Consider the following 25062-nt stretch of genomic DNA (forward strand, 5'->3'; position numbering starts at 1 on the left):
AAACTTTTTGGTCCATGGACCACCTGGCTGAATGCAAACCTTTCTGTGGGTCACCAGTTGCTAATGGAAACTTATCATTAATTACATAATTACTCCTGAGCCATTTTGCTAGTGCTGCAGCTAAGGCGAATAGTTTAATTTAAATTAAACAGAGTAAGCATTTTAACTTTCTCATGTGAGTTTATCACACTTCATTTTAAATACAGTAAAACATGAATTTATGTCCAACACTAACATTTAAATGTTTTCTTTATTCATGGCAAGGGTGAGGAACCTTTTTTGGGTCAGAGGCCACTGACTCACAGAAAAATCAGTTGGGGACCACAGAAGTGAGCAGCAAAAAAACTCCTCCAAAACCCCCCAACCCTCACTGATGTTGCCACCAACTAACACACACCACTCCTCTGGTGCTCCTCTGGCCCCCATGAGGCGAGGGGAAGTGACAGGGAGGACTGAGGTTCAGGTCTTCCCATAGCCAAGATTTACTTTTCTGTGGTTCCGGAGTTAGTGGATTTTGTGGACCTCCTTAGGGTCTGGAGTGGGGACAAAAATGAACAGTTCAGTGTGCGGGACAGGGCTGCCAGTGATTGGATAGGGATGGGGTGCAAGATCTAGGAGGAAGATGGGGTGCAGGAGAGAGTGAGGGTGCGAGGTCTGGGGGAGAGGTAGGGTGTCTGGCTATGGGGGGGAAGGAGCAAGATCAAGAGAAAGTGCAGTGTGTGGCCAGAAGGGAGGATACAGGAGCAAGGGAAGGTGTAGGAGCAATCTGGAGGTGTGGGGTCTTGGCAGGGGTTAGGGAGTGAGTGAGAGGGGTTGGGATGCAGAGGTATGGGCATGAGGAGGGACGATTACCTGGCTTCGTGCCCCTTTGCAGTGGGGAAAGTCTCCAGACAGCGTGTCACTATGCTGCTGTTCTCTCCTGGCCAGCGAGTAGCTCCTGGGTTCCCCACTCACATGACTGTCCAGTTCATTTACCTTGCCAGAGATGTTGGCTCCCGGCATCCCACCACTGCAGGACTCTCTCAGGGACGCTTCACAGGCTACGAGATAGCCAGGGACTGTGCAGCATTGACACTAGGGCTGGTTTTACAGGGGCTCTCACCTGGTGCAGCTAGACATGGGGCGGGACAGGAATCCCCTGCTCAGTGCTGAGATGCAGCTGCCTCTGGGGTGAAGCTGTGTAGAAAGGGGGCTTTGTGAGAGCTTAATGGCTTTGCAGCTGGTTTTTTTCCTCTGCTCTTCTTGTCTGTTCTCCCACTTCCTGGTTTGCTGGGGGAGGAGAGTAATCTAGCACCTTTTTTTTTCTTCAATATCCCTTTCTCCACCCAGGCCTGGAATTGGGAGAAAAGGTAACAGTAGCTTGGCCTACACCTTATGAATTTCTAGACTGTGAGATTAGGGAGTCCTTATGCCATCTGAGTAAATGGGAAGAGGAAATTCTGTCTGCTGTTCCCCACATGCCCATGTAAGGCAAGGGCACATTTATCAGATAGAATCAGACACAGCCCTCTTAAATCTAGAAGCTTTTTTGAGTACAAATTTCTGAAAGTTTTATAATATTTGTCTTGAATGTATTGCTATGCCCCTCAATTTATAGATTGATGTTATCAAAATTATGCCTTCAATCTGACATTAATCCCAACTGTCTAATTTTTTTTCTTATTATAGCTTTATCATCCCAATGTTGTACGGTATTACAGAACCTTCCTAGAAAGTAAGTAAAAAGTTAGCTACTAAAAATCATGTTATTTGTCATGAAAAATAGTTGCATGGTAAGAGTACTTAGTAGATCCAGGAAAGAGTCTATTTAGCTTCATTAATAGGAGCTAATTTTCTCTTAAGAAAAGCACTACTAGTCAGACAGGTCTAGATTTAAATGCTGGTTTAAAAATTGGCTACAGCAGAACATAAATAACAATAGCAATTATTTACATGGATTTAGACTGCAGTAGCATGCTCAATGTGATAGGTCCTGTCGAATATATACAACACCCTGCTCTAAAGAATTTGCAGTCTGAAGGACAAAATTCAGATGCTGAGGGTTGGAAAGAGAAATCATAATATAAGGTGGTGATTGATACATGAATTATTCATTCCATTTTCCCCTTTTTACATGCATGAACTATAGGTGACTGTCCTCCCTTTTGGCTGTTATTAGCTATCTAATTATAGCAAAGTAATGAAATAATCTATATGTACATTTTGACCAAGATCATGTTTTCTGTGGAAATGCTGAATATATGAATGTAATATTCATTTGGATTGCCATTTCCTTTTGTTGTGTGCAGATGACAGGCTGTACATAGTAATGGAGCTTATAGAAGGGGCACCGCTGGGAGAACACTTTCACTCTTTAAAGGAAAAGCAACAACAGTTTACAGAAGATAGAATATGGAATATATTTATACAAGTGAGGACCTGCATTTTAATTTGTGATCTTTCTTTATGAAATTTGTTGATCCATTTGTGTATGTTGGACTGGTAAATTTATAAAATAGTATTTACAGTGCCAAAGTGCTGTCATAACATGTTAACATAGTTTTATGTGATTTTATTTGTGATAGAGTTAAGATTCTTTGTGTCTTTTTATTTTGAAGCTGTGTCTTGCTCTTCGCTATTTGCACAAGGAGAAGAGGATTGTCCATAGAGACCTCACTCCAAACAATATCATGCTGGGGGATAAAGACAAAGTAACAATTAGTAAGTGGAATTTCTGTGGCCATAGTGGGGTTTGGCGCAGTGTATCTTGTTCACCAAACTTCAAGAGTGGTAAATTCTAGTGAATGAATTTAGAATCACACAGTTGTATAAAATAATTGTTAATGTAAACTCACTGAGCACAACTATCAGGTTTTACCAATCAGAACTATGCTATATGCACCCAACATTGCACAGAATACAATGATATCTTTTAAAAACTTATATTTTGATCTATGATGATATTAAAGAGAATATTCCTGTTAAAAGTCAAGTGGAATAATAAGATAGACATTTTAGGTACCACATCTAATGAGGTGCCAGTAAAGGTACAAGTTGAAATGGCTATCTTTCCTGTTCTGTGGGTTTCATTTCATTGTAAGCTAGCAACAAGTGTGCCTCAGATTAAATTCTCTCCCCTCCACCTGTTGTTGGGACACACAAGGGAAGGCCTCCCATTGCAGGTCTGTGTGGTAGATAGGCTTTCTAGCATGACATACACTCACACTTGCAGCCTTTGTTTTTAGATTTGAGGAGGATCCTAAAATCCTCTGTACCCAGGGGTGGCCTGAGGTGGGCTGTGGCAGCTGGCGCCCCAGGCGGAATGCACAATCAGTGCTCCTGCCTGCACAGCCCTCAATGGCGTGATGTCATCAGTGGGCTCCCCGTTGAAGGCGGCGCCGTAGGCGACAGCCGAGTCGGCCTATACTCACGGGCCGCCCTGTCTGTACCACATGCTGCAGTGCCGCCTTTGAAGTGCTGCTGCAGCCTGTTTAAAAGTACTAGCTTCACAGTACACAACATGAAGCAAGAAACTGACAAAAATGCAGGAGGTACACATAAGGGACCAGTTGCCAAAAAAGATGTGATTGATGAGGAAAGGGCTAAATACCTTCTCTGCTCAGTACACGACTGCCACTTAGTCCAGAAACACTTGTGTCCCTTTAGACTGGGATATTCTAACCTCTCCATGATTATCTTACATAAATGTTTTAGGCTCTTCATACACTAAGAGCTCCCTTTTCTCCTATCAGTACTCAGTTACAGTGTTAGGAGTGCTGTTCATGCTTGAATAATGCTCATTTGTCTAGTCCTGTAATGCTGTATATGGTTGGCATACATCTCTCCAGTCTCCCCAAAGTGGCAGAAGGGAACCCAGTCACAGGTAGGATTTTCTGATTGGATTTGAAAGCAGCAGTGCTTTATTGCAGTATCTTCTGTGACTGAACTGAAATGCAATGTGGAACGTTCCACTATCTTACTAGGCACTTTATAGTCCTCTATTTTAAAAAATAGAAGTTCATAATAGCAAAGACTGCTATATTATTTTTATTGCTTAAGATGCAAAATCAAATCTAGAATCTGACTAACACAATAGCTATGGTAAGCCTGGCTACAAAAATCAACTTTCCTTGTTTGAAACACACACATGCATGTGTGAGCACCCCATTGTAATGTAGTAGATAAAAACATAGAAATATTAGAATGCTCTAATTTTGTAGCAAGTGTCAGTTATGTCAAATAGTATGCAGAGGAGAGTTCCTTGATTGGTATTAAATCTAATGTACTAAAAAGTATTGATTCCTAATAATTGTGTCATTTAAAATGAAGATAATTTAGATGTGCTTTATCTATGAATTATGAAAATACACAGTCAGAATATTTTCTAACAAAAATATTGACATGTAGCCATACTGTATAAAAGCATATTACCACTGAGAGGCAGTATTGCCTTGAATTTACTGCTTTATCTTTCTGTCTACCTACTTGTTTATATAGAAAAATGCAAAGCAATTTTAAAACATATGCCCAGAATTGTACCTGAGGAACATTAGAATTCTGACAGGAAAATTGGAGTTACTGAAACTCTGTCCTTAACCCTCTCTGTTGTTATTGGTTATTGCATATTTGAACTTGACTATTCGCTTCCCCCCCACCTTGCTGCCTCTATCAGAGAGAGGCAGCAAGGTGTGGGGAAGCAGGAGCTGGTGCTGGGATGGAATGGTTTCTCGTATATTTCAAAAGCAGGAGTGCTGCAGGGAATAAGGGGTGAGCAGGGACTCAAGCATTCCCCCTTGCCCCATGTTCTCTGCAGTGCCACCCGCCCCCGCTGCCTCTAGCAGCAAGGCAAGAATAGGAGCAGGTGCTGGGGGAGCTGGCTTTAGCCGGAGTCCCGGCTCACGCTCATCACTGTGCCTCTGCATTTTAAATGTAGTAAATTACTATATTTAAAATGCAGAGCCATAGCCCAGGACTCCTCAGTCCCAGCTCAAGTCGGCTCCTCTGGAGCTACCCCTGCTGCAGCTCTGCAGAGGCACTTGCTGACTAATCATACAGTCGATAGGAATTGTATCGACTATATGAATAGCCAAATAATCACATTTTAACATCATTATTTGAACCCCATGTTATTTTATCTAGTGTATAAAAAATAGTATATTGCATTACCTATATGAAGTGGGGAAGTGGACATGGTGGCCTTTTCTCCATTATTTTAGAATATCATTGATATAGTCATCTCATAGTCTTAATGGGAATAGAGTTCCATTTATTTCCTCCTAGCAATAGATAAAACATTATCCGTAAATTGACATAGCATCTCATTGTAACTCACATAATCCATACATACCAAGGATTGCATTGTTTATAGTTTTGATAATTATATTCCATAGCACAATAGGTATTTGTGGAGAAAGTGTATTTATCTGACTAAGAATAATGTTTTCATATAAAGGTAACTTCATAGAGCTTGGTGTAATTGAAAATGCACACATAAGCCCTGGAAAGTCATAAATCCTGGTTCTTCAGCAGGTTTCAGATATTTAGATTTTATAAATATGAACATAAATAAAAAGGTTTTGCTCCATTAATTCAATTAAAACTCAACCACAGCTCAGTGGTAACAAGCTGTAGGGTAACATCAGAAGAATAGCACCATTTTCTTTTGTTTTTTAACCTCTCAACCTGTAGAGGTAAGTGAAAATTATCCTTGTCTAAAGCTGGAGTAACTCTCTCATGGGGCTTTCAGGGAGGTAATGATTGGATTAAGGGTATATTTTCTAGTAAAGGGGTGAGCAAATATCAGCTCATGGACTGGATCCAGTTCTCCTGGTGCACTGCTGCCACTATATTTATCTATGCATCTGCAGATATGTGCAATTGCAGTCCTTGTTGGACATGGATCACCGTTCTTGGCCTATGGGAGCTACAGGAAGTGGCACGTACTGGGACACCACTTCCCAAATATAGTAGTGGTGGCATACCAGGGGCTAATGTTGGCAAACCATTGCTGTTTTATTGCCCACCCTGTTCTAGTGGTTAGGATTGTTTTCCCCTTAAAAATACCATATAAACTCATTCAGTAGTCTGTTCATTTACAAGCCAACCCTCAAGATGAATAGGTAAAAAAAAAATGGCGAAACGCTATGACCCTTTCATAAACCATATTTCAGTGGTTGGCAAACTTTGGTTCCCAGCTCGTCAGGTTAAGCTGCTGGCACGTTAAGATGTTTTGTTTACCTGGAGTGTCTGTAGGCATGGAGCCCTGAAGCTCCCAGAGTCTGCAATTAGCCATTCCTGGCCATCAGGAATGGCAGGAAGTGGTGGCCAGCACATCCCTCAGCCTGCACTGCTTCCCGCAGCTCTCATTGGCCAGGAATGGCAAATCACAGACACTGGGAACTGAGGGATACTGCAGGTAAACAAACATCCCGGTACCCCAGCGGCTTACCTTGACAGGCTGGAAGTCAAAGTTTGCTGACCCCTGTTGAAGGTCACTGATGATGGAATGTCAGTTCTGGATTTGCTTCTTTAAAAAAAATGTGCTAACATTTTATTTTTATTTAAATTGTATTTGCATGAAATTTGACCCATCCATTTCACACAGAACTGTCATGGCCTCTGTCTTCATCATACAATGAGCAATAGTACTATGGCACTCGTGTCAGTTTGCTACTGTGTAATTTGATCTCTTCATGCATGTTGACTACTGGACCTTCTAAATCTCTAGCCAATCTGAAAATATAATGTGCAGAATCAATGAAATCTATAATAAAATTCAAATAGCTTGTTATCACCACAGACATGCCAATCTACAGGGCTGTTTTGAAATAAACAAAGAGTGATTATAATTTGATAGTGGTAAAGCAAGTGACAGTCCTCAATAAGGTCCTACAAAATCTATAACTGAATTATTTTCTAAGATTTTCACACTAGTATTTAAAATGTACAACTGCGAAATCAAAAGAAAATGGTCTGCTTATGATGCAGCGTTCAAACGTAGAGTTGTTTAATATGCAGAAGCAAACAATAATTGCTCTGCTGCTCATGAAATCTGTACCAACTAGAAGCAGGTAAGAAAACGGCAAAAGAATAAAACAAAACTAAAAGACATGCCAAGAAGCAAGAAAAAATATCCAAGAAGGGGTGCTTCATTTCCTCAATGATTGGGTAATTTTCTGTGGACAAAATGGGTATCTCGTCAATAGAATTGGAATTAGATTGTCTGTTCTGCAAACATTGAAAGACAACAAATACAAGTCAGCAGTGTTTGTCACATCAGCGAGTTGGTGTACTCACTTCATGAACTGTCATTGTCTCTGTCTTCGTCAGCAAACAAAGACAGCACAAAAGCTGTCGAGACCTAGAAGAAAAAAATCAAATCTTTCCAAAGGTTTATTATAAAACATTGAAAGGAATATGCATCTGAGCTGTGACAAATAGGAAATATGGATAAAACACCATGACATTTGATCTTCGAAGCAATAGAGTGGTCACTGATATTGGTGAAAAAAGAGTTTTAATTAAAACTTCTGACCATGAAAAAAATCATTTTACAATTGTTTTATCATGTTTGCGTCAATGGACCAAAGCTCACTCCTCTTGTTATTTTTAAAAGAAAAACCTTGCTTAAAAACATGAAATTTCCTGCAGGTGTCATCATATGCGCACATGAAAAAGGATGGATGGATTGATTAAAGTGGCACTTTGGAGTGGCTGGAAAAAGTATGGAGTGAGAGATCAGGAGCACTTCTCAATAAACCCTTGATGCTTATTTGGTACATGTTCAGGGCACACAAGACAGATGAGGTGAAACATGTGGTGGAAAAAAAAGGAAAACAACTGTGGCTGTAATACGTGGAGGCTTAACGTCTATTCTACAACCGCTTTATGTCAGTCTGAACAAACCCTTTAAAGACAGTCTCAGAGGGTAGCCATGTGAGTCAGTAACTGAAAAAATTTAAGAAACAAGTAATGATCCTGCAGCACCTTATAGACTAATAAAAAATGCAGATGGTATCATGAGCTTTCATGGGCACAATCTACTTCTTCAGATGAATGGAGCAAGGGGTCCAGAATGGGTTGTGCTAATGAATGCTCATTTTTCGTTAATCTCTAAGGTGCTGCAGGACCATTAATTGTTTTTTAAAGACAGGCCACACAAAATGTGATCTGACTAGATGTGCTCAGGCATGGTGAAGTTGACAAAAGGCAAGAATCTTAAGAAGCCTGAAATCAATCTGGTTGCCCAGTGGGTCCAAGACATACGGGAGTCCATTCCCTTGCAAATGATAGAAAAATAATTTTGGAAATGCTGTATCAGCAATCCGCTTGATGGATCAGGAGGCGATGCCTTATTTGCTGATGACACAACCGAGGCTGATAACAAGGAATCTGAGTCTGAGGACCACATTGGTGACATTATTGATGACAATGCAGGATTAGCTATGACTGAAGCTGAGTTTAATGTTTGGTGAATTTGAGACTGATTCGGACTTTGAAGGATTTTAAGACTTTTTAAATAAGTGCATTAGAATGAGACTTTAAAACATAGACTGTAATTTTGAAGATATGTGAATACATATTTGTTCAGTTATTATAACAGGGTTTTTGTTAAATTACACTAAAGTAAATCTAGTAAAACTTTTGTGTGTTTCTTGTGACTCCAAATTTTAAAATATAGCAGGATCGGCAAACTTCAGTTTCCCAGCTCATCAGGATAAATGGCTGATTTTGCTGGCACATTTTGTGTCCCTCGTCCAGCACCCTTGGAACCTGACCAAATTCTGAACAAGGGGATGTCTTTCCCAACATAGCCCATGCTGCCCTTCTGCCCCAGCTAAGGCACCAGTTCGGCCCTGCTGCTGCCTGCTCGGCCATGGCTCCCGAGGCTGGAGCTCCATCACAGACTTCAGGATTGGAGCTCTGCCTCTACTGCCGCCGCCCACGAGCTGTGGGCAGCTGCAGCTAGGGAAAGTCTTGTGTAGTGCAATTCCAGTGGACCTGTGCTGTCAGTGAGTCAGAGGTAGCCAGCTGAGAGCCAGAGCTAGGGTAAACACAAAACTTCTCTATGATGACACTGGCTGTGGGTGGGAGCATCTCTGAGGGTGAGGGGAGTCCTGCAGAGATGATCTTTAGTCCTCCTCTTTCCCCCCTCCTCATTGGTTTTACTGCAGTAGAGGATACCTGCAGTACTAATAGGCACAGTTTTTCAACCTATATATCCACAGCTACTTATTATTTTTATGTCAGTGATGATTAGATCATATCATTATCTGACTCTTTGCCTATAGTTTTCTGTAGTTAATGGAAATAAAAATAATCCTATACCCAGTGAACTTCTGCATTTTAAATAGTCCCATAGTGTTTTCTGCTTCTCCCTCCAACACCTTCTTGCACTTTATCCCATGCTTTCCCTTAGATGTGGGAAAACAGTCCACCTCCTTCAAAAACTGCAAAAGCACCATCATATTGTCTTACAAATCACTCTCCATAGCTCAGGGAAGACAACCAGCTAGCCTCTTCCTAGTTCTCTAACCTGCAGCCCTTTTCATTCTGTAGTACTGCCTGGCTTTGATTCAGGAAGATCAGAAATTAGTCCTCCTTCTGGTTTTTAGCTATCTGTCCTCTTCAGCCTCCCTCCACTGGGAGCTCAGAAACGTGAGCCACCAAGCTCTCCAGTGGCTCCTAGCCCTCATTCATTTTCAACCTCTCAGCATTGGCATTGACTCAGAAAGGTCAGTAAGCTTCTTGATAATTCCTCCCTCTTTCCAGGGAGCGCTTGCAGTGAGATTTCCCCAGAGACCTTCAGTTTTCAGACTGACTCTCACCAGAACTTCCTGATCCTTTATAGCCCTTAGGTGCTGCCCACAGTCTTAATTGGCCAGTGGGAACACTTTCTCTGGCACAGAGGCACTTGATTTGTTTCTTTTATTCTTCTGTGACAGACCCACTCCAAAATCCTTCAGATTTGCTGCCTTAAAGAGATCTGGTTCTGTGAGGATTGCTGCAAGGTCCTTTCTACCATTGAGCCTATCTGCACTGCTTCTGGGAATGACCCTTCCAGCTCTGGTCTTCAGCTTGTGCTAGAGTTGCATGTGCTAACAGTCTAAAAATAGCTGTGTGGCAAGCCCTACCCTTCCACCCCAAAGTGTTGGAGCCTGAGCTGTAGTGTCTACACAGCTATTACAGCTGTGGCAATCCCCACTACCAAAAGTCTCTGGAACTAGCTTGGGTGGTTCACTCCCAGATGCGGTGTAGACATGCCTTAAGGGCTGAATTTTCTGCTTCTGCAATACTCCTGTTTCCTGCCAGTTGGGCTTATATAAGAGACCTTTCTGTAATTTGAACCCAAGTTTCTTGTATAGCAGCAGAGTTATAATCTTTAAACCAGTCTTCCAATTCCCATTTTAATGTATAATTCACAACATGACAGGTAGCTGGGAACTATGGGCTATAATGGTGAGGTCAAACAAGGAGAATGAAGCTTAAATGGTCTGTGTGGTTACTAGACATGTAAAGTGAAACTTCGGTGCTATAATTTAAAATACTTGATTGTTGGTGTACTTTTATTAAGAAGTACTTGTGTCCTGGCTCCATATCCTGAACAATTGCTTATCCAATGAGATAGGGTCATGTAACTAATGCTAGCATATTGCGTGTTGGTCAGTAGTTTTGGGTGCCAGTTAGAAAGGCAACAATAATGCTAAATACTTTCAAGATACATGATTTCACAATCATCCCTCTAGCTAAGGCTCACTACATTTGATATAAGGGTAACTTTGGTGCCCTCAACCCCAATGTTCGGCGCCAATGATACACCCATGTTGGGCAAGTTCACACTGTCCACGCTTGCAGGGTTGGTACCACTGCTCTTGAGCAATGAGGAGAACAAACCTTTGGTTGGCACCTACACCCAAAAGCACTCCTCTCCGAAGCACCCACAGCAGCAACTACAACCACCGCTACAATGGCGACCGCCTCAATGGCTGCTCCCTTCTATGCCACTACCAGCCAACTGGCCCTACTGGGACCCCTGGGCACCATACCAAGCCCAGCAGCCAGAACAGATGCAGCCTCAGCCATCCACACCATCAAGGGCCACCTTCTTGCCCTCCCTGGACAGGTCAGCTTATCAGGAGGAAGATGAGCCAGCCTTGAATGATGAGGACTCTTCTGTGTCATCTGATCTTTCAACACATTGTCCTCCCTGGATGATACTCTGATGCCCCCCGCCCTCCCACAGTGGGAGACAACTTTCAATTATTCCAGGAGCTATACAAGAGGGTAGCTGATGTCCTAGAGGTCTCCCTTGTGAGCATCCCCAAAACTCAACATAAACTAACTTGTATATTACATGCCTCCCTGGCCGCCCATTTGGCCATACCAATGGACTTAACCTTGCCAGGGTCCATAAGCTGTATCTGGTAGATACCAGAAACAGTCCCACCAGACTGCAGAAGATCTGACCATAAATATTATGTTGTACTACAGGGTACCTATTTTCTGTTTTCCCACCCTTTTCCTAATTCTTTAATTGTAGATGCAGTTAACCAGATGAGGAAAGAGTGCAGCCAGAACCACACCCTATGACAAGGAGCAGAAGCATCTAGATCTCATGGGTAGAAAAGCGTACTCCTCTGCATCTTTACAGCTCTACATATCTAACTACCCCGCAACACTCGCGAAATATACTCAGCATATTTTAGAGCAGCTAGCATACTTTATTGACAGTCTTCCTGATGACAAATATGACCAGCTTAGGGCCAACATAAATGTGGGCACCCTGATTTCTCACACAATGTTGCAGGCTGTGTTATATGCCTCCAACACCGCATCCCATTCCATTGCAATGGCTGTCGTGATGAGGTCATCGTGGTTTCACCTTTCTGGTTTTCCCTGTGAGGTACAGGCCATGGTTGAAGACCTTCCTTTCCAGGGTTTCAAACTGTTCTCACACACCACCGACGCATCGCTCCACTCCCTCAAGAACTCATTGGCTACATTAAAGATGGTTGGTATCCACGTTCTTGCACCAAAATGCAAACAGGGTAAATCTTTTATACAGCCCTAAAAGCCTTCTCCTTTTACTCAAGCTCAGAGGCATTTTGACAATAGGAGACAATGTCAATCTCAGTGGAGGCAGACCCTTGACCAGCCCTTTACCTCCCAGCCCTCAACTTCGAGACACACGTTTTGAAGGTCAGGCTGAGAATCTGCTAACACCTCTTCACTTAAGGCAATCTCAGCCCCATCAGTTATTTTGCCAGCATCTAGCACCTTTCTTCCATCATTGGTCTTCTTCTGTCACAACAGACAAGTGAATACTCAGCTTCATAAAGAGCAGATATTGTATCCCCTTCCCTTCTCCCACCCACCTTCCCCATCCGTCTTCAGGGACTCATCTCACCAAAACATTCTACTCCAAGAGATCGAACATTTGTTCCACCTGGGTGTTATAGAACCCGAACCTCACTGCTACAGAGGCAAAGGGTTTTATTCCCATTACTTCCTCATAAGAAAGACATCAGGGGTTTGGAGGCCAATTTTCAATCTCAGGAGGCTCAACCACCATATATGACCCCAGCATTTCAAGATGGTAACCCTATCCACTGTAATCTCTGCTTTAAACAGAGGGGACTGGTTATTGACTCTCGACCTCCAGAATTATTATTTTCATGTATCCATTCATCCAGCACATGAGAAATACCTAAGATTCGCAGTGGGTGACACCCACTTCTGATACATGGTGTTGCCATTTGGACTCTCCACAGCTCTAAGGGTCTTCTCAAAGGAGCTCACAGTGGTCGCTGCTCATCTCCACAGACAAGAGGTGCCCATATTCTCCTACCTTTATGACTACCAGTAGGAGCAAGCACAAGTCAATAAGCCCACAATGCAGTCTCTTTAACAATGACACTGTTCCAGACCCTTGGGCTACAGATAAAGCTATCCAAGTGCAAGCTACAACTCCCTCAGAGAATGGAATTTATAGGGGCTCATCTCAATTGCCTGTGAGCTGTAGTTTCCCTCCCACAACAGAGATTCCAGTCTATAAAGGACCTTATTACACTGGTTCAAACCATCCCATAAGTTCCAGCAAGGGCCTGTCCTCAACTACTAAGATACATGGTGGTGGCCACATCAGTGGTGCTCCATGCCATAGTACATGTGAGTCCAGTGCAGCAGTGGTTAAGGACCATGTACAGACCACATTATAGTAGTATCAACAAACTAGTCTTGATTCCAAATAGAATCAGGTGGTAACTAGAGTGGTGGGAAGACCCCCAAAACTATATGCATTGAGATATCTTTCCACAAACATCCACTGACCATGTCTATCACGATGGATGTTTCTCTCTTTGGCTGGAGGATTCATTCAGGCTTTCTCAGAACTCAGGAATGTTGGTCTCCTCAGGACTGCACCCTACACATAAACATACTAGAACTCCAGGTGGTATTCTACTCATGTCAATATTTCCTTCATCTCATACGCAGCAGCACAGTATAGTTTTTTATGGACAATCAAGCAACAATGTACTACATCAACAGATAGGGTGGAGCCAGGTCCCACTGCCACTGCAGGGAGTCTGTCCATCTGTGGTCATGGTGCATTTCACATTTGCATACAAACCTCATACCTCCCGGGCAAGGACAATCTAATGGCAGACAACCTCAGAAGGAATTTCAATCATGAATGGGAAATAGACTCCAAGATTCTTCAACAGGTCTTAGTCAGTGGGGGTTTCCAACAGTGGACTTGTTTGCAACCAGTACAAATGTTCACATTATTGTTCCTGTGCAGGCATTGGGTTACACTCCCTGGGGGACAATACCTGGGTGTTTACAATACCCTGGAATGCATCTCTCCTCTATGCATTTCCTCCAATTCCACTCCTCCGTTTACCTGCTACAGATATCCAGGCAGACACCATGGCATCTCCCGCTGCTTTCTCCATCTTCTGACACAGAAGGGTGATTAGGTTCGTCACCCACGCCTCTGAATTCTCCACCTCCGAACATGGTTTTTCAGTGGTTCACTTCAATAGAAACATCATTCTCTGATAAGATCATGCAAATTCTATTGAGCAGCCACAGACTAATAACCAGAAAATCTTACTTGCATAAGTGGCGCAGATTCTTACCTTGGTCTGAACAGAAATGTGGGAACCCATCATTGATGCCATTTTCAGACATTTTGCAAAACCTTCTAGAACTGAAAATTCGGGACTTTCGTTTAGTTCATTAAAAGTTCACCTTGTAGCTATAACTGCTTTTCATCAGCCCATTGACAACAAATCTGTCTTCATCCATCTAACAGCCAAGCACTTTCTTAAGAGCTTGCAGAATACTTTCCCACCCGTCAAACCTCCTGTCCCAGCCTGGAACTAGAATCATAGAATACTAGAACTGGAAAGGACCATGAGAGGTCATCGAGTCCAGTCTCCTACCCTCATGGCAGGACCCAGTACCATCTAAACTGTCCCTGATAGATGTCTGTCTAACCTGCTTTAAATATCTCCAGAAATGGAGATTCCACAGTCTCCCTAGGCAACTTATTCTAGTGTTTAACCACCCTGACAGCTAGGAAGTTTTTCTTAATGGCCAACCTAAACCTCCCTTGCTGCAGTTTAAGCCCATTGCTTCTTGTCCTATCCTCAGAGGATAAGGAAAACAATTTTTTTCCCTCCTTCTTGTTGCACCCTTTTAGATACCCGAAAACCGCTATCATGTCCCCTCTCAGTCTTCTCCTTTCCAAACTAAACAAGCCTAATTCTTTCAGTCTTCCTTCATAGGTCATATTCTCTAGACCTTTAATCATTCTTATTGCTCTTCTCTAGACCTCCTCCAATTTTTCCACATCTTTCTTGAAATGTGGTGCCCAGAACTGGACTCAATACTCCAGTTGAGGCCTAATCAGTACAGAGTAAAGCAGAAGAATAACTTCTCATTTCTTGCTCACAACACTCCTGTTAGTGCGTCCCAGAATCATGTTTGCTTTTTTTGCAACAGCATCACACTGTTGACTCATATTTAGCTTGTAGTCCACTATGATCCCGAGATACCTTTCTTCAGTACTCTTTCCTAGACAGTTGCTTCCCATTCTGTTTGTATGAGACTGATTATTTCTTCCTAAGTGAAGTACTTTGCATTTGTCCTTATTTAAACGTCATGCTATTGACCTCACACTATTTCTCCAGTTTGTCCAGATCATTTTGAATTATGACCCTGTCCTCCAAAGTAATTGCAACCCCTCCCAGTTTCATATCCTCTGCAAATTTAGTATTCTGGATCCTTGCCCATAGGCCATTTGAACACATAACCACATGCTCCATGCTCCACCTTTCCATGAAGGTGGCCATACTGGTGGCTGCCACATCAGCCAGGAGGATGAGTGAAATTGGTGCACTTATGGCAGACCTCCCCTTCACGGTATTCCATAAGGGTCTCATGCCTCTTATGGACATCTGCAGATCCACTATGTGGTCCTTTGCCCTCATCCAAAATTTGTACCGAAGGTAACCTGTGGTACACTTATAATACTTCCTGTCTTCTTCCCACAGCCTCATGTTGACACTTAAGAGGCTACATGGCACATGCTCGATGTACGCAGAGTGATTACCTTTTATCTAGACAGGCTGAGAGAAATCCGCAAAACACCTAGACTGTTTATATCCACTACAGGGAGATCCTTGGGTGTGCCAGTTTCCACCCAGAGGCTTGCCAGATAGAGAGTGGACTGCATCTAGCTGACTGCTCCCTCTTCAAACAAAACCCTTCATTGCAAATACATGCTCACTCTACGAGGGCCATGGCGGCCTCTACGGCTTATCTCAAAATCATGCCTCTTATGGACATCTGCAGATCCACTATGTGGTCCTCTGCCCATACATTCGCCAGACATTATGTTCTTGATACATACCTCTCCTAGGGTACTTGTTTTGGGCACGGCATTCTGGCTACTGTCTAGGATACTGACTAGCCAAAGCACCCGTCTCCGATCATGGGTACTGCTTTATAGTCACCTAAGGTGGAGCACCCTCAGGAAGACTCCTCAAAGAAGGAGAGGGTTACTCACCTTGTGCAGTAACAGAGGTTCTTTGAGATGGTTGTCCCTGAGGGTGCTCCCCATCTCATCCTTCCTCCCTTCTGCTTTGAATATGGTTAATTTCTTCTCAAGCAAAGAAGGAATGGAGGGGGCGGTTGGCGGCACATGCATAGCCTACCGAAGGGCACTGCTAAACATATCTCCAAATAGGCATGCAGCAGCACCCCAGACACCTAAGATGAAACACCCATAGGACAAGTGTCTTGAAGAACATCCGTTACTGCACAAGGTGAGTAACCCTCTCACTTTTTAATCTGTTGACAGCTCTGTTATTTTTATTAGTTTAGGCATTTATCTACTGCTGCTTTTACATATATACTTGTATTAGATTATTTTTAATATATATTTTATGTTCATAGAAACTGGGGCACTCAGAAATATGAAAAATTGGAATCAATATAACATTTTGTATCAGCAGTCAAAAGAAATATTTTTGTTTTTTTAAAAACCTGGTGTAGCTGATTAAAATGTATGTCATTAATTAGTGCAGAGATAGGTGTGGAGGATCAGCAGATGGTATGGTATGGTACATTGCTGCAGAGTGTAAAAGAGAAAAAAAAACTTTCCAGCTGTTGGAATGTACATTAATTGTCACCCTGACAGGCAAGATTTAAGGAGCTATGTCTGTCCCACAGAAAATGTAATGACTTGTAAATATTTTTTTCTTTCTTTTCTGTATTATAGCTGACTTTGGCCTTGCAAAGCAGAAGCAAGAAAACAGCAAACTCACATCAGTTGTGGGAACTATTCTCTACTCCTGGTAAGAATAAAAAACTATAGAACCTTCAAGTACAATGACTTCTGCCTCCAGTGTTATTTTTCTTTAACGTAATTATGAAAGTTTTTCATGGAACAACATGTGCTTGCACAGTGGAATTTGGATTTAGTGATTGTTACATATAGTGATCAGTTTCATTACAGGACATCCCGCTATAAGTTGCCCCAGTATATATCCGTTCTGCACTAAAATCATTGTGTCTTGTAGGAACGGATGTGTTATAAGTCCTCCCCTTCCCTGCTATTAAGTCACACAAAAAAAAAAAAATTGTGCAAATGGAAGTCAGCAGCGGGAAAAAAAATCCCCCGCTTTTAGTTGTTTTGCTATAAGTCCAAGTTTTTTGGTCTTATAGCAAGGACAGCCTGTAGGCAGATAAAGTTATGTTCCAAAAGGTATTTCCAGTTGATGCTGATGGATTTGATTTATGCTGATCTTTCAGTATTTTGTTGGATGCTGTTGTTTGTAAATGTTCTTTGGTTCTTTCAAAGATAGAAAAGAATGATACGCTTTGTAGTTGGCCATTCAGTTGCAGATAAATAGTGGTATAGCATTTTGGATTACCACTTTGAATTAATTACCTTGATTGACATTAAAACACTTAGTAGAATTTGCTCTGTCATTGAAGAATGAAAGTTTTTGCTTCACTGTCTATGTGCATTTGGGAAATTCACTGTTTGATAGACTGATTGTAGTGATCCTTGACTGGTTATCATCAAAACAGGGATTACACTTTTAAGTTCCTATTGTGGGATTGTATTGTATTCCACACTAAAATAACTTGATGCTTAGAAATGAAGAAACCAATGGGAAATTTCTTCATGTTTTCTTAGCTGTGTAATTTTCAGTAAATATAAAACAGATTTGCAATAAATATGTGAATAATAACTCTAAAAGTTTGTTGCCTTAGTGAATACATTCCCTCTGACAAAGAAGATGCTGTTTCTTTTTACATCTCTATTTGAGGACAAATCAAGATGAGGAACCATTTTATGTTAATGTACAATACCAAACAGACTTCTGAAATTTCAACATGATTATACTGCCTTACAACTAGCACTTGAATAACTCTAGATAATGGAATGGTCTGTGGATCCTGTCCTAAAGGTTCAATTCAAAATGTGAAAAGTATGTGTAATTGAGATGATTAAATGTTGTCAAATACTCTCAAATAGAAAAAAATGCTTGCAATACAGAGTATTGTAACTGAAATGATTAGATGCTGTCAAATAGAAGTAAACGCTTCTAAGGCAGATTTTTTTTTTGTTTTGTGATGTACATAACAGATCACAAATATATCCATTCTCAAAACTTATGTATGTTGATCAAAAGTAAGCAGGTTTCCGTGTCATTCTATGTTACAGAATATATTGAAGAAAGTACAAACCAGTTTTCAGCTAGTTGTAGTTGACATGCTATGGACTTATTCCCAATGTTGCCAATTAAGTTAGGAGTTGCTGCTGATATTGCTAGAAAAGGAACATCCAGAATGTTCAACTTCCAAGGATCAGTATCTCATTTCTGGGTTGAAGATTTTATAAAATATGTGTTTTGCAATCTGACTTCTGAGCAAAACTCTACTAAGATTTGTTTATCTCATTTCCATATTTTTTTTATTAATGAAACATGTTTATAGCAACTGGAATAAAAACTTGGCACTTTCCAAACTTTCCATATTCCCACACTGGCCTATTTTAGTTTAGTTGTGCCTTTTTGAGGTAGGCCCTGCTATGCACTCACTTGAGAGACCAGTTAGTCATGCTGTTGGCTCTACTGAGCATCTCTGACTTAATGTCTGAAATTGGTTTCCTTCCATTGGGAACTTCCAACAAGTCTTATTACAATTAGCTTACAACTGTTGTAAATAAAGCAAAGTTTATTTAACACAGAAAATAAACAAGAGAAAACTGTGGGTAAATGACAGATAACCAGCCTATAAATACTGCATACTGCAAGTTCTGAAGTTTTAACACTGCGATACTCTTAGCTACCTCTATCAGGGTATGTCTACACTACAGCACTAATTCGAACTAACTTAAATCAAATTAGTTAATTCGAACTAAGCTAATTCGAACTAGTGCATCTAGACCTAAAAACTAGTTCGAATTAGCATTTTGCTAATTCGAACTAGCATGTCCACATTGAGTGGACCCTGAACCGAGGTTAAGTATGGCTGGAAGCATGCCGGCAGGGCATCAGATTAGGACTTAGAGCATGGAGCTGCTGTCTCAGGCTAGCCGAGGGCTGTGCTTAAAGGGACCCAACCCCCACCCTGGACAGACAGTTCTCAGGGGTTCCCCGCTCGCTTGTCTAACTCGATGAGGGACAGCAAAGCAGTCCTGGCTTGGAGTGCCCTGAATGCCCACACTCGGCACATCACAGTACTCGACCATCAGCCCGGCTGCACTTGCCGCAGGCTGCCATCTGGGGGGGGGGGGTCAATCGGGGGACTGCAAGAGAGCTCCACCCCGAGGAGCCCGCAGAGCCACCCCAGTCCTCCCCATCAGGGGCTCGTACCCCATTCCTCTCTCACCTGCTTCCACTTACCCCTCCCTAGCCCCCCTTCCTGATGTACAAAATAAAGGACACGTGTGTTCAAAAATAGAAACTCTCTTTATTGAACAAAACTCGGGGAGACTGGGAAAAGGAGGTGGGAGAGGGGAAGAGAGAGGGTGGGAGAGGAGAGGGCAACTAAAATGATCAGGGGTTTGGAACAGGTCCCATATGAAGAGAGGTTAAAGAGACTGGGACTTTTCAGCTTAGAAGAGAGGAGACTGAGGGAGGATATGATACAGGTCTCTAAAAGCATGAGTGGTGTGGAGAGGGTGCATAAAGAAAAGTTCTTCATTAGTTCCCATAATAAAAGGACTAGAGGACACCAAATGAAATGAATGGGTAGCAGGCTTCAAACTAAAAACAGAAAGTTCTTCTTCACAAAGCAAATAGTCAACCTGTGGAACTCCTTGCTACAGGAGGCTGTGAAGGCTAGAACTATAACAGAGTTTAAAGAGAAGTTAGATAAAGTCATGAAGGTTGAATCTATGGAGTGCTATTAGCCAGGGGGTAGGAACGGTGTCCCTGGCCTTTCTTTGTGGAAGGCTGGAGAGGGATGGCATGAGACAAATGGCTTGGTCATTGTCTTCGGTCCATCCCCTCCGGGGTAGCTGGTGTTGGCTGCTGTCGGCAGACAGGCTACTGGGCTAGATGGACCTTTGGTCTGACCCAGTATGGCCGTTCTAAGCTCAGGGCTCAGGGTCGGGGGTCTCACTGGACCACCTTGATTTTCATGCACACCTGCTCCTGGGTGGCCAGGCTGGCAGCTATCCTGCCCTAGACGGCCACTTTCCTGTGCCTAGTGCGGAGGTTGTGGATGAGGTCCACGATGTCTGCACGAGACCAGGTGGGCGCCCGCCTCTTGTGGCCCCGGGCAGGTTTCTGGGGCCAGCCTGGTCCCGGGAAGAGGCGGAGGGCTGGGTGGCAGCGGGTGGCTGGTTCGTGCCGTTCCAGGTGCAGGGTCTGCTGGCTGGGTGCTGGCAGGCTTGCACCTGGCACGGGCACCGTAGCCAGACCGTGCCCCTTTAAGGGCTCCGGGGCCGGGAGGGGGGCAGAAGAGTTTCCCTGGTGGTGCCCAGAGTGGCCACCAGGGAAAGCTTGGGAGAGCTAGCCTCCCACTAGTTCGAATTAAGTGGCTACACAGCCCTTAATTCGAACTAGGCGTTAGTCCTCGTAAAATGAGGTTTACCTAGTTCGAATTAAGCGCTCCACTAGTTTGAATTAAGTTCGAACTAGCGGTTTGTATGTGTAGCGCCTATCAAAGTTCATTCGAACTAACTTTGTAGTGTAGACATACCCTCAGACCTTTTAGGGTATGTTTATATTGCAATAAAATGCTTACAGCTGGCCTGTGCCAGCTTTGTAGGTCTTGGGTTGTGTAGCTTTAATACTGAAGTGTAGACATTTGGATTTGGGCTGGAACCTGAGCTCTGACACCTTAGGAGTCTTATGGCTTCTGTTTACTACAGTTCCTGTTACCACTTAACTTGTGAATCCTTTTGCAGCAGTAATGGTAATTGAGATTCATTCCTCAAAAACCCCAAATTTAAAATGCCATCCAAGAGTGAGTCCCTGAGACTGATTTTTAAACACCATTTAACATTCAGATTCATATCCTGGCTCTAAAACTACTGCTCTGGGTGGGTGTTTAGAGGATAAGCGACTGGAAAACTTGCTTAGCTGTTTACCCCAAAATTCCCTAAGAAGAGAAGACTCTCTGGTTGATATGCTGATATAGCTGTCTGAACATCAGTTCTTTCTATCTCCCATAGAAAGTATATAGAATCATGGCGGGGCAGCTGAAGACCTGCAGTGCTCCAGCAATCCCTGGTTTCTGTAATAACTTCTTTGGGAAGTGGCAGCCAATCACAAGTTAGAGAAATTCTTAGGCTGCTCAGGGACCAAAGCCCCTGATCAAACGACCATTGAGGTATGATGGTGTACAGCTGCTTTCATCCTTTTGTTTCCTCTTCCAAACATAGCTCAGCTATATCTGACAATTGGGCCTTAAACAATTCGACTTCAATTCCTATTTGAACATCCTCTGTGAGTTCCTGTTTACTCATTTAAAGATACTGCTTTTAGTTTTAAAATATTCATTGTACCTATATTTTTATTCCTATTTTTCCTCACCTTGATGCCCTCAAATACAAATCTGGTGTTCCTCTCCCATCTGAATCTTTAGAAGGAGGCAGCAGGGTGAAATTCCATTTTGTTATTGCTGTGTCCCATCATGTGGACACCACTTTTCAGCTCCTCTGCTCTTCACCAGAAATCATTGCAGCAATGGTCTTTGCCTTGCCCTCTGTTAGGCTACATCTAGACTATGTGCCTCTGGTGACAGAGGCATGTAGATGAGGCTACCACGCATAGGAAAATGAAGCGGCGATTTAAATAATCAAAGGCATTTGTCGACAACCCAGGTAAACCTCATCCCAGGAGGCATACCTGGGTGGTCGACAAATGCCTTCGATGTCGACACCCACGCGTCCAGACTACCGCGCTGAGCCGACAAACAGCTGATCGGCTCAGCGCGGCAGCCATGTAAATTTAAATGAAGCGGCGATTATTTAAATCACCGCTTCATTTTCCTATGCCTGGTAGCCTCATCTACATGCCTCTGTTGTCAGAGGCATGTAGTCTGGACGTAGCCTTAGAGAGAGAAGGCAGAGCTGGTGACTGATATCCTCCTATTAAAGCTGTGTAGTGGATAGTGTATTACAAAAGGATAGTATATTACATTGAACTCTTTATAATAATGTGATTATGTATGAATGTGAGAGGGACTTGCTTCAAGAGAAGCAGCAGCAACTATCACAGTGAGATTTTTTTTATATGGAAACTTATCCAGGAGGAGTTAGATGAGCTCATCCAGTTATTTCACATAAGTCACTAAACCGTACTCCCATCCTGAAGAGTATCAGAATTAGGACTGGACTGTTTTTGATGACTTATAGGAAAGACGAAAATCAATAAAACAATCAGAATGCTGGTGGTAGCACTATCAGTATAGTCCCTGTGGAAAAAGAGAGAGGAAAGAGAAATACCGTACTGTTATTTTGGAGTGGCAAAAATAACTTTCTTCTGAATTGGTAGGATAATAGTTTCAGATAGTTTTAAATGCAAGGCATTTTGGGGACGAATACAGTAAAGAAACAAATTAATAAATGTCAAAATAAGGTGTATCTGATTACAAATATGTTAAATATGGATTATATGCAGCAGCTAACATGGTATGAAAAACATACAGCTAACTGTATGTACTATAAGTATACTTATATTCAGGTCAGATTTGCAAGAGAAAGTAATAGATCTCTTTGCTTGTGTAATTGAAAAAGTGCTTTTTTAGCATCATGAAATAATAGCGTACATAGTGACCCTATGTGTAGAGAACAAGGCTTATATAATTATGTTCTGTAATTGTTATGTTTTTCTATTCCGGTTCTTTGAACAATCATTCTAATTGAATTCCTTTAACTTGATTATGTCCTTTATTTCAAATCTCCAGCAATATGAATGTTTTGAATACAAAATATATTTAACTAATGTGTTTGTATTTAATCTACTAATAACTGAGGAACTGAATGCCTTAGAGAACTGATGATAAGTTATAGAGCCTTTCACTAGACTTTAAGTCATCAGAAAAATTCTGGCCTAAGTTAGTACTGACAGAATCTTTATTATCTGTATCCCTTGAAGGCATTCCTAGAAGAGGAGATAAAAACTGTGAATGGGTACAGAAAATGATCTTTCTTTTCCTACATGCCTGCCATCCCTCTGTTTCACACACACACAAAGATATTGATCTTATGATGATGGCAAATCAAATATAGATTAGCAGGCCTCAATGTAAGTTAAATATTTAACATGTACATCTCAATCATGAATCCAATAGCCACTTTTGACCACCAGATCTGTGTATGTAAAGACAAGAAAATATTTGGGCAGAAATTGAAATAGATTCTGATGTTATGATTGACTATAGAGACCCTGTTGTATTAATTGAGAATGTATTGGTATGGCAACCTGTATAAATGTTGCCAAACTGAAAGAGAGAGAGGCCCCTCAAGCACCTGTCAAAGATGGATAAGATCTGCCTATGATAGGGCTGTACTCTGTCTTTGGGGTTTTAGTTCTATGTCCATTTGTCATTACAGTCTATTTCTGATCTGTTAGCAAGTTCACATGTTCTATCATCTTCCTTTTAAGCCAGTATCAAACATTTTTTCCTTATTAGCTTTTGATGAGACATCTTTTATGATTCTTGATGATTCAAGGAAATGCCTTCCTTGCTGTTCTTCACATTTTGGACCATGAAGCAGAACGTTCCTTTCCCTTTGGAAGGAATAGTATACTACATTGATCGGGGTCCACGGCTGTTTAGCTGACAGATTAATAATATGCACGAGTGGATCATATTTCCATTTGGATTTAATTTTTAGCTAGTTTGGCTGAAATGGCCCCAAAATGTAGTAATAGTTTCTTTATGTTGATTAACAAAAGAAGGAGGTTTGCATGAATGCTGTCAGAAAAACAGAACTTGGACACACATGAAAAAAGAAACAAATCAAGCTGAAAATGTCTTGTTTTGGTATGACTTAGGACATGTTATTTAACATTGCTGTTATCCCCTCGGTAAAATAAGTATAATAGTTTGTGTCTCTGTAAAGCACTTTGAAACTTATGGATGAAGAAGCTGTTTGCACATGCACATTCTTCAACCTTATACTCTAATCTTCCATTTGTGTCTTGTTAGAAGCAGTATTTGTTTTGTTGTTGTTTTGTTTTTATATAACCCGTTTGGTAGAATAATAATACCAAGTTAATGGAAGATTGGAAAAACAAATGTATTATTAATTTTGTGAAAGAGGAAGAAAAGTGATCCTGGAAATTATCGCCTTTTAAATGTAACCTCTAACTCCAGAGAAACAATAGAATAAATGTAGATAGAAAAAAAATCACTAAATGTCTGAAAGAAAAGGGAGACATCTACAATTGGTATGAATATTAGATTTTACTAAACCAATTGGATTTCATTCTTATTTTGAATGTAATTACAAACTAAGTGGATGAAAGAGAAGTGAAAGTAAATGAAACCTAATTGGATGTTAGTGAAGCCTTAGATGTGGTATCTAAGGAAACCATACAATCAAAATTAATCCAGATCACCTTTGCTACGAACACTATCACGTGGATTGAAACCTGCTGACTGGCAGTCCAGACTATGATACAGTGAATGACAAAACATTCTGTTTTGGAAATGTGGTTACAGGGGTGCTACTGGGCCTTGTGTGACATCCAGTCCTGTTAAAAAAAAAAAAAGTTTTTGTAGTGAGTCAGCATGGCCTCCCACTGACTCGGATGAAGAAACTCCCTCAAGAACTCCTGGTGGGAGGTGCCAGAACCACCCAGTCCTGCCCACAGGAAACAGGAAGGCAGGGCTGGAGGTATACAAAGAGGAGCTCCAAGCTCAGTTAGAGCTTGGCTGCCGAGCAGGCCAGAGGCTCTACTCCAGCCCTAGAGGAGCTTTGCCATGCTGCCCTCAGAGGGAAGACTGGGTTGGGCCACCCGGGCCACTGCCGGGCCCTGATAATTGGACCAGTCTGAAGAGGCTACTGCTTAGGCCTGCAAATTCCTCTGGACCCCCAGG

At 42.0% G+C, this 25062-nt stretch overlaps 1 protein-coding gene across 4 annotated transcripts in view; it reads left to right on the top strand.

Moving 5' to 3' along the window:
• Positions 1–25062, top strand: part of NEK10 (NIMA related kinase 10) — a 200924-nt gene that overhangs the window by 73350 nt on the left and 102512 nt on the right. For all 4 annotated transcript variants that reach the window (XM_014579152.4, XM_089776619.1, XM_025190296.3 and 1 more), the window contains 4 exons: positions 1669–1714; positions 2289–2410; positions 2598–2700; positions 16769–16844. In XM_014579152.4, coding sequence (XP_014434638.2) covers positions 1669–1714; positions 2289–2410; positions 2598–2700; positions 16769–16844 — 347 coding nt within the window. The remainder of the gene's footprint in view (positions 1–1668; positions 1715–2288; positions 2411–2597; positions 2701–16768; positions 16845–25062) is intronic.

Source organism: Pelodiscus sinensis, chromosome 2 (genome assembly GCF_052426305.1).
Source record: "Pelodiscus sinensis isolate ZL-2025 chromosome 2, ASM5242630v1, whole genome shotgun sequence".
Taxonomy (NCBI): Eukaryota; Metazoa; Chordata; order Testudines; family Trionychidae; genus Pelodiscus; species Pelodiscus sinensis.